Source organism: Eulemur rufifrons, chromosome 15 (assembly GCF_041146395.1).
Source record: "Eulemur rufifrons isolate Redbay chromosome 15, OSU_ERuf_1, whole genome shotgun sequence".
Lineage (NCBI taxonomy): Eukaryota > Metazoa > Chordata > Mammalia > Primates > Lemuridae > Eulemur > Eulemur rufifrons.
The window spans coordinates 46,548,943-46,563,173 of record NC_090997.1 but is presented as its reverse complement, the minus strand read 5'-3'; the positions used below and the strand labels follow the sequence as shown (position 1 = coordinate 46,563,173).

Genomic DNA, 14,231 nt, shown 5'->3' with positions numbered 1-14,231 from the left:
ATGAGATCTGTGTCCTTTTTTTTCTTTTTTTTTTTTTTTTTTTTGAATAGGTCCTTTTCAACTACATGCACACTGACAAAGAGAAATCAAGGCATGAAAAGGAAAAAAATTAAGTTTTTAAGCCCCACCTTTTCTCCAATGGTAAATTTGAGCATTGACACACATTTCTAGCAGGCCTTGCCCACACTCACTGGAGTGCGTGTGTTCCTTTATACTGAGACAGGACGCAGGCAAAATGCCCTTGGAGGCTCTGCACTTGAATGATAATAGATAGAAAATGAACCATGATGGCACGATGGGAGAACCACCCCTTACTCCCAAACTTGCTACGGAGAATGGGTCTCAGGGCAGGTCTTCAAGAGGAAGTTCTTGTCACCACACAGACCAAGATGCAGCTAAAAAGTGCTGGGAGAGCATCTACTACCTCCCACCTCATAGGGGCTCACACTTTGTGCTGTGGATCTCGGGCCAGACAAGCTCCCCTGCCATCCATCCCCTGACAGAATGATGGCTTCTACTCACATCATCTTGGACATCGAGGTCGCAGCCAGCCTTCAGCAAGATCTGGACCACAGAAAGATGGCCCTTATTGGCAGCAAGATGCAGGGGGGTCCGGCCATGCTGTTAATGCAAAGCAAACACTGATTTCAGAACAAGACATCAAAACCACTCTCTTGGTCAGGGGGCCTAGAGCAAGTCTTGCACAGTGGCTTTAGGAAGATCACTCCCTCCTGCCCATTGGTTTGGCGGGAGACTTTTATGGATTTACCCAGAATTCAAGTTTGTCTCTGTTAACCTTGGCTATTAACATTGTAATAAATGACAAAAATTTGCTCAAAATGTGAAGATTTCCATTAGTGCCTAATCTCTTCTCCCCACTCATCAAGCTAACAAGTAGCAAAGTGAGGGGTTTCATGCCTTCTCTCTGGTGCTAATACAAAGGGACGATAAAGTGACCACAATCAATGTAGACAAGAGGTCGGAGAAGAGCAAAATGTCAAGTTCATCAGGCCCAGAAAAATCCAGGTAGTAACTCCTTATAACTAAAACTGCTGATCAAACTGATTAGGAAAGGTTCTCCCTCTTCTTAAAAAAACCAATTTTAGCATTACAAAGTATTTCAGCCATTCAGAAATATAAGTAGTATTTTAAAATGCACATACCCACCAACCATTTCAAGAAAACATTCGAAAAACCATTGACATTCCTTGTGAACACCACTCGGGTCTCAGCTCCCCTGCCTCCCCAGCAGTGCCCCGTCTCTCAAATTTAACATTCATCATTCCTTTGCCTTTCGTTATATTTGTACTACCTGTCTGCAGCCATAGGCACCATATAAACATTGTTTGCTTATTTCAAACCTTACATAAAGAGTATTAACCTGTTCAATCCTGTTTGGCATTTTTTGTCCAACATCATATTTTTGAAACCTTTTTCATACTGTCACATGTAGTTCTAGTTTACTTATTATTTACCCATTCTTTGGCCGAGGGGCACCTGGGCTGTTTCCAGTGGTCTGCAGCACACATTTGTGTGTACGTGTCCTCGACACCTGAGTAGGGTCGCAGAGAAGATCGTTCTCCTCACTGACCTAAGCCTGCAGGCTCCAGGTTCCACACTGAAGGTGACATCCAGAAGAAATACGCTTTTTAGTGTAAATCAGCTTCTGTCCAGAGACCTGCCTTGCCAAATTCCTAATTCTCCAAATTCTAAAGGAGACATCGTGTTCCCTTCGCTTCCTCCCACAGGTTGCACTGTGGAGGAATGTCCGAACACCCTTTAACCTCGGCCCCACCCATGCTGAAGCACAGCCCTAAGGATCAGCGTCTCACCTGACCTCGTGTCCTGCTTTCAAGATCTTAATTTCTACTCATGAAATGCACTAGAAGGATTCTGGAAAAAAAGAGGACAGAGCTCACTTTAAAATTAGAATTCTTAATTAAGGACAAAGTTACTCCCGAGAACGTGGGCTATAAAAAGCCTTCATAAAAAAGGCAGAGTCTGAGAGGAGACGAGGAGTGACCTTTCTTTGCTGGTGACGATGCTCAGCCTTGAGCTCCTCAACCTTGACTGCGTAAATGAAATGTCCACAGCTGATCACAAAGCGCAACCCAACCAGATTCCACTCGCTGAGCCTGGTCCCCAGTTCTGTCACCACATGTCCTTGTCAAGGACCTCACGCCTTGACATCGAATAAACGACCTTCACAAAGTTTTCTAGGGCATTCTGAAACACAGGAGAGTCCATCACAGGTGTGAGGAGACAGATGTGTGTGCCACGAGGAAGGTCACAGTGCGTTGGGACACGAATGCTTCTGAGCAACTGGAAAATATAGACCGTGGTGGGGAGAAGTTGCTGGAAAGGGGGCCGCAGACCAAGAAGCCACTGGGTGCTGGGGTCAGGGGAGCCCTGGGGAACAGTCTCGTCAGCAACCAGGTATTACTAGTAAGGAAGTTGAGGCCCAAGAAGGCGGAGCAGTTTGTCCAAGTGACACAAATAGTCGGGAAGCAGGGGAGGAAATGCTGCTGTGGACCAAGTGTTTGTGTCCCCCCAAATTCATATGCTGAAGGCCTGGTCCTCAAGGTGATGGTATTTGGAGGCAGGGCCTTTGGGAGGTGACTAGATCATGAGAGGGGAGCCCTCGTATGGGATCAGTGCCCTCGTAAGGAGAGACACGAGAGAGCTTACTTCTTCTTTCCACTGTGAGGACACGGCAAGAAGGTAACCGTCTGCGAACCAGGAAGCGGCCCTCACCAGACACCCGATCTCCTGGCACTCTGACCGCGGGATTCCCAGCTTCCAGAACAGTGAGAAACAAATGGCTGTTCAAGCTACCCAGTCGACGGTATCTTGCTAGAGAAGCCCAAATGCACTAAGACACGTTCAAACTGGATCACATCTGGGAGGGCACTTTAGAAACTATAAATTAGGCACCTTTCTAATCCAAAATCAGCAAAGAGTCCCTCTGTGGAGAAATGAAATGCCAGAGGTATTGGAGCCGGATGGGCCTAGTTCAAATCCCGGCTCTGACTGATCACACCTGTGTGACTTGGTGCTTAGCCGCCTAAGCTAAGCCTGCTTTCTCACGGTAAACAGGAGCAGCCTCCACTACCCACTTCACAGGCTCCAAATAAGGGTTTGAGGTAATGTCCACCATCTAACATGGGTTTCCTTTCCCTCCAGCTGTCCTTAGCCCCCACCCTTGAGGACACCCCCACACCTGTGCCTTAGCAAAGACCAGGGAGCTATTTTCAACATCCAATGGATCTGGGTGAAGAGTCGGATCTCAGATCATGCAGGCAGCCAGAGGGGCTCTGGCTGGAGGGTCAGGCTTCCTCCCAGCCAGTCCGGATCTGCTTGTCCACTGCCGTTTTGGAAAAGCAGTCTGGGGTTCCCAACCTCTGTGTCTCTGCTTGGAAGGGCCTTCCCCACCAGCAACCCCCTTCTCCAAACTATGTCTTGTCTAATCCTCCAAAAAGTGCTCCTGACACGTCTTCCCCACTCCCAACAGCACTCCGGCTCCCTGTTAAACAACCTGCTACATTCTGTTTGAGTGTCACCTTGGGCACTGGCTTCTTCCGATGAGACCATGATCTCCTTGAGGGCAGGAGACTCCATAAATGACGAATCGAGTTGACTCTGGGGGGGCAGGAGGGCCTATCAAAGAGGCTCCAGTGTTCCTCAAGCACAGGACAGGAACCCTGGAGCAAATTCCACAGTCCCGGGCTTGTTCTCAGGGAAATAAATGGAGAGCGTGGGGTGCAGACATCCTGGGGGCTTGAGGAGCTACAACAGTGACATAGGGCTTCTCTGAGGAGAGCCTGTGTCCCCCTCACATGCTTGGCTCCTTTTTTGGCATCTGGTAGAAGTACAGCAATGGCAAAGGCTATGTTTCCTACACAACCTGAAGCTGTCCACTCCTGTCCCTGGGCTTTCCTAGCATAAGACCAACCCTCTTTTATACACACACACACACACACACACACACACACACCCCTGCCAAAGCAGAAAAATAAGACAGAAGCAGAAATGTACTTGGATTTCCAGAACATTCTGCAGTGAAAAGCAACAAAAGTAGAGCCCTTCAGAAGAGAGGCTGCCCCCCACCCAGCACACAAGGACACCCCCAGGTCATGCCTGACTTATGGGGAAGCCTGAAAGGCCCCTAAGTGTGAGGGAGCAAATAAAAACTGACCCTGGGAGGCACCTTTGAATGACTTAGACTTAAGGATGCAGCCGTTCTCATCGCCATGTCCCCTAGGACGGGCCAGTGGAAGAAATAGGAACAGGAGAAAAGACTATGTATTGTGTATGATGAGAGGAAAAGGTTTTGAAGCATCAATTTGTCCTGAGTTCTACCCCAGTTATCCTCAAAGACCAGTTCAGCCCAACTCAACCCCAGGCCCTAGTGGGCCCAGGGAGACCAATAATAACGACAACAGTGAGGGACAATAGCAGCTGACATTTACTGGGTGCTCGGTCCATTGACTGCATGGGAGGCGCTATCTTAAGAACTGCACATGTAAAGGCCAGCACGGTGGCTCACACTTGTAGTCCCAGCACTTTGGGAGGCTGAGGTGGGAGGATTGCTTGAGCCCAGGAGTTTGAGACCAGCTTAGGTAACATGGGGAGATCCCATCTCTACAAAAAATTTTAAAAATTAGCTGGGCACGGCGGTGTGCGCCTGTGGTCCCAGCTACTCGGGAGACTGAGACGGGAGGATCACTTGAGCCCAGGAGTTGAAGGCTGTAGTGAGCTATGATGAAGCCACTGTACTTGAACCTGGGTGACAGAGCAAGTCCCTGTATTCAACAACAACAACAAAAGAATTGTACATGTATTAGCTCATTCTATCCTCCCAACCACTCTACAAGGTAGATACTATTATTAAGCCCATTTTGTAGATGGAGAAACTGAGGCATGGAGAGACTCTGTCACTTGTCATACAGGCAACTGGAGTCTGGATTTACCCCTAAAGCCAACTGACCCTGCCCTGGTTGTGCTGTGGGGTGAGGGTCTCCCCTGGCAGCAGATATTTTGTGTCTTACTTTCACAGGAAGCTTCGGAGTTCTTGGGTGTTGTACACCAGCCCGGCCACTGATCTCTGGGGTTGCTTAAAAATAATCTGGTTTCCTTAAAATCTCAAGGACGGAGAAGTTTTCTATTTTCTCTGTACATCTGAATTGCCTAGGGAGGTTGGTCTGTTTGTCTATCTGTACTGATGCCTGAGCCTCTCTGATCAACTCTCTGTGGTGGGGCCCAGGTGTCGGTTTTTATAGAACCTCCTAGGTAACCCCAATGTGTGGCTGGGCTGAGAACCACAGGATGAGATGAGAGGAGATGAGGAGGGGCCGGGCCAGCCCCTCCCCCAGCAGCTACAGGCCCTCAGGGTAAACCCGCCCCTCTGGGCCTGCCCTGGCAAGAGCCATGCCTCTTGCTACATTCTTCATGATGCTCTCCCCCCCACCTGTCAGTACAAAACACCTAAAACACTGCATTGCCAACAACCCAGAGCTTCCCATACCTGTAAAGAATATATATAAGTAATATAGTGACATCACTAAACACCTGGAAAGTAAAAGAAAATCATCTATGATTCCACAACCCAATACAACCATCATCATTTTTATCTAATCTTTTTCAGTGCATTTCCTCTATTGATGCTTTTGCACAGTTATATTCACAGGTAACATAAAAACATCTTGCTTTTTTGCAACAATATTGTGCCTTACGCCAATGGTTCTTAAACTTTATTGGGCAGCAGAATGTAAGGAGAGCTTGTTAAAGACAGATTGCTGGGCCCCATTTCCAGAGTTTCTGATTCGGTCAAGGGTGGAGCCTAAGAATCTGCATTTCTAACAAGCTCCTAGGAGAGGGATACTGCTAGGGGACTGCACTTTAAGAGATACTGACTGAAACCCCTGATTTTCTAGCCTAGTGTACATTAAAGTCACCTAAAAAAAATTTTTTTAAAAAACTAAACAAAAACCCATTCCCAACTTTACCCCCAAAGGGTTGGATTCCATCATTCTAGGATGGGTCTGATGTGTGTGTTTGTAAAGTTCCAGGTGACCCTAATGCGCAGCCAGAGGTTATGGACCACTGCCTTGGACCCTTTGCAGGTGCTGGTTCCTCCAAGTGGCCCTGGTATCAGGCGGTGCCATCTGCAGTGCCTCCCCTCCTTCCCTTGCATTTCCCTTTGATCCAACCAGGGAGACGCAGAGACTCAGGGCCTGGTTCACTTCCAGGGAACTGAAAGGGCCTTGAGATGTTGCCAAGCAACAACCACAAAGAAGTGGCCCCACTGCCAACAACTCTGGAGCACTGGCCTGGGATGATGATTTGTTCAGGCAGGTTGAGCCCTGTGGGTCCAGACTGCAGCAGAACTGCCACATGGGAACATCAGAGAGACTCCCATCCGAACAGGCAACCCATAAATTACACTAAATTACACTAACAGGTGATCATAAACGATGCACGGAACTAAACAGTCCCTGCTACGTGTTTTGAAGAGGCCAACTCCCAGGTAGAGGGTGGGAGCATTCCAGGAGGAGGATCCCTGTTAAGATAACGATCTCCCACCAAAGAGGATGACAAGGGAGCCCAGACAAAGGTAATCAGCTTAAAATAAACTTTGAAAGGAAGTGGAGGTATTTAGCATGTGTTCAGATACAGGCTTACCCTGCTTGTTGGACTCTTTCTGGGAAGACCAAGGTGTTTACATTAGAGAGACCTCGTTAGCAGGGGCCAGGCTCCAGGGAGGGGGCTCAGGGGTCATTTGAGAACCACAACCTACAGAAACAAGCCAGGATGACTCTGCCCCCGGCAGACTCTATGGGGCCTGGAGCCTGCGCCCTCACAATTCCAGCCCTCACAATTCCAACCCGGCCAGAAGCCAGGTCACAGCTCCTCCCTAATGCTCCGGTATCTTGCATCCCACTTACTGAAGGGCAGGCCTTTCAGACCCACAATACCCGCCCCGTGAATGACAGGTCAAACAGAGTGCACCTGGAAGCGAGAAGGAAGGGTGCTGGGCTGAGCTCCTCCTGAAATGCCATCCTTGTTCAATGATATTCTCATGACAGGGTCACAGAGAGACCCCGCACAGAAGCCAAAGGAATAAAAGGGCAGAAACTCTGAAGGAAGGGGTTGGGGGAGGTTGGATTCTTCATTAACTGGAAGAAACAAACAATTTAACCATCTCAACTGGGGGTTGTAACAAGGAGGGCAGGTGAGTAGAAGTGATCTACACAAAGGGAAATGGTGTAACAGGAAGAATTCAGGGTAAATTAGTGCAGGGATTTCATAATGACAAAGCTTCCTTTCTTCAGGAGACTGTGAGAAATACAATAGATCAGGGTCTTGCAGGCTTTTATGAGGCAAGTAATGCCTCTCTCTGTTATCTGTTGCATTAAGACAGAGGTAGTCAGAGGCCAGCAATTTATAATGCTAGTAAAGTAAGAGTGGCACATATTTTTAAAAAATAATATTCAGATTGAAACGGGTCTTTGAGAATTTAATTTGGAAGAAGATAATAAGGCTTACAGATGAAATGATTTCTCAAGAGCTCAAATCTTGTTTGTGGAGGAGCTGCAGTTGCTGGACTCTAGGTGGCTTGGCCTCTTGTTTAGGTTTTAAATGGTAGAAGACCCCCACCAACTTTCCCAGGCCCCCCAAGGAGCCTCTTCTCATAGACAGTATTCCTTAACAGCATCAAAGGCCCGGACTGGTGTGGATTTGGGTCAGAAAACTTTAAGTCCTTCTCAGGCTTAGGATTCAATGAAGACAAAGTTATGAAGACATTCAGGAAAAAAACTGGGGAAGAAAAAATGCCATCAATCAAAGGAAAATAAGAAAATAAAACTTTACATTTAAAAATAATATATGGTTTAAAAAGCTTTCAGAGCTTTCTTTCCTTGTTGGAAATGTGCTTTGCTACTAGCATTTTAATCAGACAATAGGTGACAAGCAGCAGCAAGGGAGTAAATTCTTTGGCCGACAAAAATCAGGATCCAACACAACCTCAGATTGGAAAAATGGGCTGATTTTAAAAAGACGAAATGCAAAGGGGCAGACGGTAATTCCTACACTGGGGCCAACAGTCTGATCAATACAAGGATGGGGCAAAAGGGATGGGCCTATAAAATAGCAATAATCACAAATAATTTGGAGAGGTGATTTGAAATGTGTGTTGTTAGAAATTAATTATTCTTAACAATGAAGTTTGACTAATAAGAGAATTTCTTTTGAGGTGACCCAGTAACTGCCACGGCTGGGCCTGCTTCCAGAAAGGTTCACCAGCAACAAGGAGCAAAATACTTCAAGCAGCTTAATCAGCTGCTCCTACAGTGCACTGCCCCTAAGTGACAAGGCATCAGTTGACAGCCCCCACACCCCCCACAGGGAGCTGCTTAGACTACATTTTCAATGGGTGGACAAACTGACAGAACCCATGGTAGCCCAAGGCATCATGAACTATGGTTGGAAGATAAGGAACGTCCTCTTATTTCCTAGTTTCTAATAAAAACCAGAAAATAAGAATCACTGCCTTTTCAGCAACTATTAACATAATCATGAGCTTTTTCTCCCGTAATTTGTTGGTATAACAAATTATGGAACCATCCTTGTATTCCTGGAACAAACCCACTTGGTCACACTGTGTTTTTCTTCTGATAAATGCTGTATTCTATTAGGTAATGTTATTAAGAATGTTTGTATCAATATTCATCATTGAGATCAGTCTATGGTTCTTGTTCTTTCTCTTGTGTTTATATGTATCTGGTTTTGGTATTAAGGTTGTGCTGGCTTCATAAAACAAATACAGCCTTGCATTTTGTTCTATGCTTTACAATAGTTTAAACAACATTGAAATTTTGTTACTGTTGTTGTTAAAACATAAAACAAGGACGGGAAACCTTTTGGTCCTAGTGCTTCTTTAAAGGTTGCATCTTTAATCATGTTTCCAATATTTTCTATGGTAGACTATTTAAATTTTCTGCTTCTTTTTGGGTCAATTTTTTTATTGTGGTAAAATATACATAAAATTTACAATTTTAACCATTTTTAAGTGTACAATTCAGCAACATTAAGTATGTTCATACTGTTGTACAACCATCACCACCATCCATCCCTAGAACATTTTTTGGATTCAATACCTTTTCATTCTTCTTCTTGCCTTATTGCAGTGGCTAGAATGTCCAGTACTATACTGAATGAGAGTGGTAAGAGCAGACCTCCCTGCCTTGCTCCCATCTCAGCAGCGAAGTGTTCAGTCTCTCACCATTAAGCATGATGTCAGTGGTAGGTTTTTTGTAGATGCTTCTGATCATGTTGAAAAAGTTCCCCTCAATTTCTGCTTTGCTGAGAGTTCTTATCACTAATGAGAGCTGGATTTTGTCAAATTCTTTTTCTTGCATCTGTTAATATGATCATGTAAATTTTTTTGTTTAGCCTGCTATGGACTAAATGTTTGTCTCTCTCCAAATTTCATACGTTGAATCCTCAACCCACAATGTGATGGTATTTGGAGATGGGGGCCTTTGGGAGGTAATTAGGTTTAGATGAGGAAATGAGGGTGGGGCCCTCATGATGGGATTAGTGTACTCGTAAAGAAGAAGAGAGACTAGAGCCTCATTTCTCTGTCTGTCGGGTGAGAACAGAGAGAACATCTGCAAACCAGGAAGAGAGCCCTCACCGGGAACCAACTCTGCTGACTCCTTGACCTTTGGTCTTCTCACCCCCAGAACTGTGAGCAATAAATGTCTGTGGTTTAAGCCACCCAGTATGTGGTATTTTGTTTTAGTAGCCTGAGCTGAGACACTTGTTGATATGGTGGATTACACCGTTAATGTTGAACCAGCCTTGCATACTTGGAATAAATTTCCTATGATCATGGTGTATAATTCTTCTTAAACATTGCTCAACTCATTGAAAACATGGGGTAATTGCTACCTACTCACTCCTGCACCCTAAATCATTGGTTTAGAACAATCTAAACATATAGCAGCCAACTCTCACTGCAAACAAACCAACAGGCCTGCCGAGAAAGAATTTACAGCATCCAAACAAGCTCCTGGCTTAATTTATTTTCAGAGACCTAAGTCATTAGAGCTTAAGAGAAAGAAAAAAGAAGGAAACCACGAAGAGGGACTCAGAGGACTTAGCAACAGAGCACCTGCACTGAGCAGAGGCCCCAGTGGGCAACTCAGCAGCCCCCGGCGCTCCTTTCCTGCTTGGCTTCCCCCTTCCACAGCACTCCCAGAGTGTGCGTGCAGAGAAGCATCGATGCTCTGGAAGTCTTATAACATGCTGATTACTGGCCTGGAAACCAGGAATCCTCCAGCGCATTTTGGTCAGGAAAGATATAGGTATTTAGGGAGGATTTTTTTTTTTTTTGGGAGGATTTTTAAATGATGACACCCAGCTGTGCCACAACATGTAATGTCTCATCTAGAGTGGTTAAGACCTACTAAATTTATGGTTTTAGGGAGTTTTACTGGCACATTAATCTGAGTTATAAAACTCTCAGCTGTGTAGTTAGAGACTTTGCTTTTAAGCGCAGACGAGACACGACAGCACAGACAGACCGTGCAGCAGGGCGTGCGGGGCGGCTTGCTGACGGCACACTCAGGTGCCGCTGGGCCTCCGGGCCAGTACCCCCCACGCCAGCCCAGGGCTGAGGAAAGAGGGGAGGGCAAACAGGGCCTGCCTGCTCCTCCACTGAGCACAGTGTAGACAAGCTGGGCCTCTACAGAGGGCAGAGGGGACAAGAACAGGTACTGCAGAGCAAGGCAACACTCCCAGGACTTCCCCATTGGCAGTGAGGGGACAGGAGAGGACATCTAATAAACTCAGGGCTGACTCCTAGACTCTTTAGCAGCAGCCTTAGCAGCCTCTCCTGAGATGCTTGAGTCAGCTTTGGGGTCCAGCCCTGAAGTTCTGAGGCTTGTTCTCCTCAGCTGCAGCATGTCTCCCCACGGGCCCGGCAGGGCTCATGCCGGACCCACCACACTGGTTCCTCCATCACCCCTCTCAATCCGAGGGGCCCCCTCGCCTTCCCCAAAGAGTGTCTCCTGGGGGCACCTACCTGCCTTTGCTAGGAACGTGGGTCCCCGTGGTGCCTGCCTCATTAACATCTTTCTCATAGTACGTCGACTCTTATGGAGACCTTCCTGTTACTGTCTCAGTAATTTCTCATAGTAGCCACACAATTCACAGCATGCCTTTGCATTCCCCAGGTTATTTCCTGCTAGTAGGCTTGTTTTTAGTTTGAGTGACGGCATTTAGAATATCAATATTTCATGGCAGTTTACAAAGAGCATCACAGCTTCCAGAGGTCTGACGACCGGCTTGGCCCAGTGCTCAACAGACAGTGTTGTCCTACCCCACGTGGAAGACTACGAGCTATCAGGAGGAAATATCCCCCTGGCTGCTCTGAGAAATCCCCAAGCCCAGCCCACACCCTGCACCAATCAAATCAGGGCCCCTGGGCCTGGGCATCAGTATTTAAGGCTCTCCAGGTGCTCACACAGGCAGTTAATACTGAGAACCACAGACCCAAAGGAAATTCTGTGCCTGAGGACAACTGACTCAAGTGGGGAAACAGTCTTTATAATAACAGCAACTACCATCCACCAAGCTCCTTCTCATCCTTAATTACATGGCACTAGGATTACCTCATTTCATCCTCACAAGTCCCCGAGGTAGGTGTTGCTATGCCGATTTCACAGCCAGGAAACGAAAGCTCAAGGCGGCTAGTAACCTGGCCAGGGTCACAGAGATGGTCAAAGGATTCGCTGCCTCTACTCTTAGGAAGGAAAAATTGTGACAGACTCTAGAAGGAGTAACAAATTCACAGAGACAGAACGTGGAAGGGTGGTTGCCAGGGGCTGCGGGTAAGGGGGAAATGGGAGTTAGCGTTTAATAGGTACAGAGTTACAGCTTGGGCAGATGAAAAAAGTTCTGGAAATGGATAGTGCAGCGTGAATGTACGTACTGCCACTGAATTGAATACTTAAAAACGGTTAAAATGGTGAATTTTATGTTACATATATTTTATCACAATTTTTTAAATTAAAATTAGAATTAAAAACGGGTGAGATATAACTAAGTATCCTGTCTAGTGCACCTCCAGATTATCTCCTTGTTTTCATCATCTCTGAGCTGTTTTACAACTCTGTGTGTTATAGAACATGGATGAGGATTCAAACACAGTACTGTGTCCAGGGGAGATTCAGTGGATACTGGCCAGTTTTACATCTAACAGGCAGGTTTATTTCCCTTTCCCGATGGCCTACACATTTGTCATTTTTGAATTCTCCTTTGAAGCACTTGTAACATCTTACCGATTCCCTCTTTAACTAATGAGTTAAACAAAATCTTAACCCCTGTTCATTTTATAACTGTTGCTCAGAATTACCACCACGTGTCAATTTCCCCAGTGATTTCTGATGACAAACTATAAAAACCTAAGTTTTCCCAGTTGAGATTTGCTTCCCACAGGGCGATGCTTCTAGCTGTTGCAGCACAAAAAGCGGGTTTTCTGTTTGACCTGACACATAACTATATACCCTCCATGCCCTGTTCATTTCAAAGAGAACACGCCTGCTCCGGAGCGTGTGGTGCACCAGCCCGGGGCAGGGCCAGGGCCAGGGAGCTGCCCGTGCCCTCACTCTGCATGTGAGAGCGCACCGCGGTACTCAGTGTGGGACCAAAAGTCCCAGGCTATCTGGGAGGGGACCCACTTTCCAGTTGTGAACAGAGGGCAGGGAAGGGGAGGAGAGGAGTGGGGATCCCTCCCGTCAGCCACTCCCTTGCTTTCCCTCCGATTCCCAGGCAGCTGGCCCTAGACAGGACCCAGAGAAAATTCTATGGAACCCACGCTGAAGTGAAGAGGAACAAAGGCCAAACAGAGGCCAGAGCTTCCGCAGAGAGTGATGGAAAGGTAAGAAGAGTTCAGAGAGTGAGGGGCCAGGAGAAGAGGGAGGATGGAGCAGTCAGGAAGAGAGCAGCCAGTATACCAATGGGGGTGTGTGTGTCAGTCACAGAGAGAGAGAGAGAGAGAGAGAGACTCACTCTGTCACCCAGCCTGGGGTGCAGTAGTCTGATCACAGCTCACTGCAGCCTTGAACTCCTGGGCCCAAGCGATCCTCCCTCCTCAGCTCTCAAAGCGCTGGGATTACAGGAGTGATCCACCACGCCCAGCTGGTCACAGTGTTTAAAGATGAATCCTAACAAGCCTCTCTCACATTGCTGGTGGATGGAGGATAAATTGGCACCACCTCTCTGCAGAGCAGTTTGGCTCTAGCTGTCAAAATTTCAAAGGCACACACACTCTGACCCAGAAGTACCACTCAGAGAATCTATCGCACAAATATAATCATGCTGCGCAGTAAGACCTCAGAACAAAGTCCCTGCAGCGTAATTTGTAAGAGTGGAAGATTAACATAATCTAAATGTCCATCAATAGGGGATTGGTTAAGCCAATTAAGGTTCGTCCATACAGTATTGCAAAGTGAAGAAGGATATGTATAATATTCTACGATCTGTATTAAAAAATCTGTATAAAAAGGGGAAGGGCAGAGATATATCTACCTGTGTGTATATGCATGAAATATTTCAGGGAGAAAAATGTAAGAAACAGGTAACACAGGTTGCCCTCAGAGAGGGAAACACTGAGTGGCGGGGAGACAGCATGGGAGAAAGACTAGTCAAACTTTGTGCCTTCTGTGCTGGAATCATTACCTAACCAACATTTTTAGAAATTTCATCTTTGGCCGGGCGTGGTGGCTCACACCTGTAATCCTAGCAATCTGGGAGACTGAGGGAAAGGATCGCTTGAGCTCAGGAGTTCGAGACCAACCTGAGCATGAGCAAGACCCCGTCTCTACTAAAAATAGAAAAATCAGCCGGGCACAGTGGTGAGCGCTTGTAGTCCCAGCTACTCAGGAGGCTTAGGCAGGAGGATCGCTTGATCTCAGGAGTCTGAGGTTGATATGAGCTAGGCTGATGCCACGGCACTAGAGCCCAGGTGACAGGGCAAGACTCCATCTCAAAAAAAAGAAAGAAAGAAAGAAAAATTTCATGTCTTTTTAAATTAGCATATGGAGTCCTCTGGAATAGGCATGCTATATGCAATACATTCTCTCTTTCACCTGACCAACAACCTTGTAAGCATCCCTTTCTCCCACCTCCTATCCTCCTAGGGAATGGGAGCTTAAAGGCAATGAGTA

The 14,231-nt window shown here is 46.6% G+C and overlaps 1 protein-coding gene across 4 annotated transcripts in view; it reads right to left on the bottom strand.

Annotated features, from left to right (window-relative positions):
• ANKRD6 (ankyrin repeat domain 6) overlaps nucleotides 1–14,231 on the bottom strand; it is a 60,773-nt gene that overhangs the window by 31,929 nt on the left and 14,613 nt on the right. For all 4 annotated transcript variants that reach the window (XM_069488211.1, XM_069488212.1, XM_069488213.1 and 1 more), the window contains exon 2: nucleotides 523–621. In XM_069488211.1, coding sequence (XP_069344312.1) covers nucleotides 523–621 — 99 coding nt within the window. The remainder of the gene's footprint in view (nucleotides 1–522; nucleotides 622–14,231) is intronic.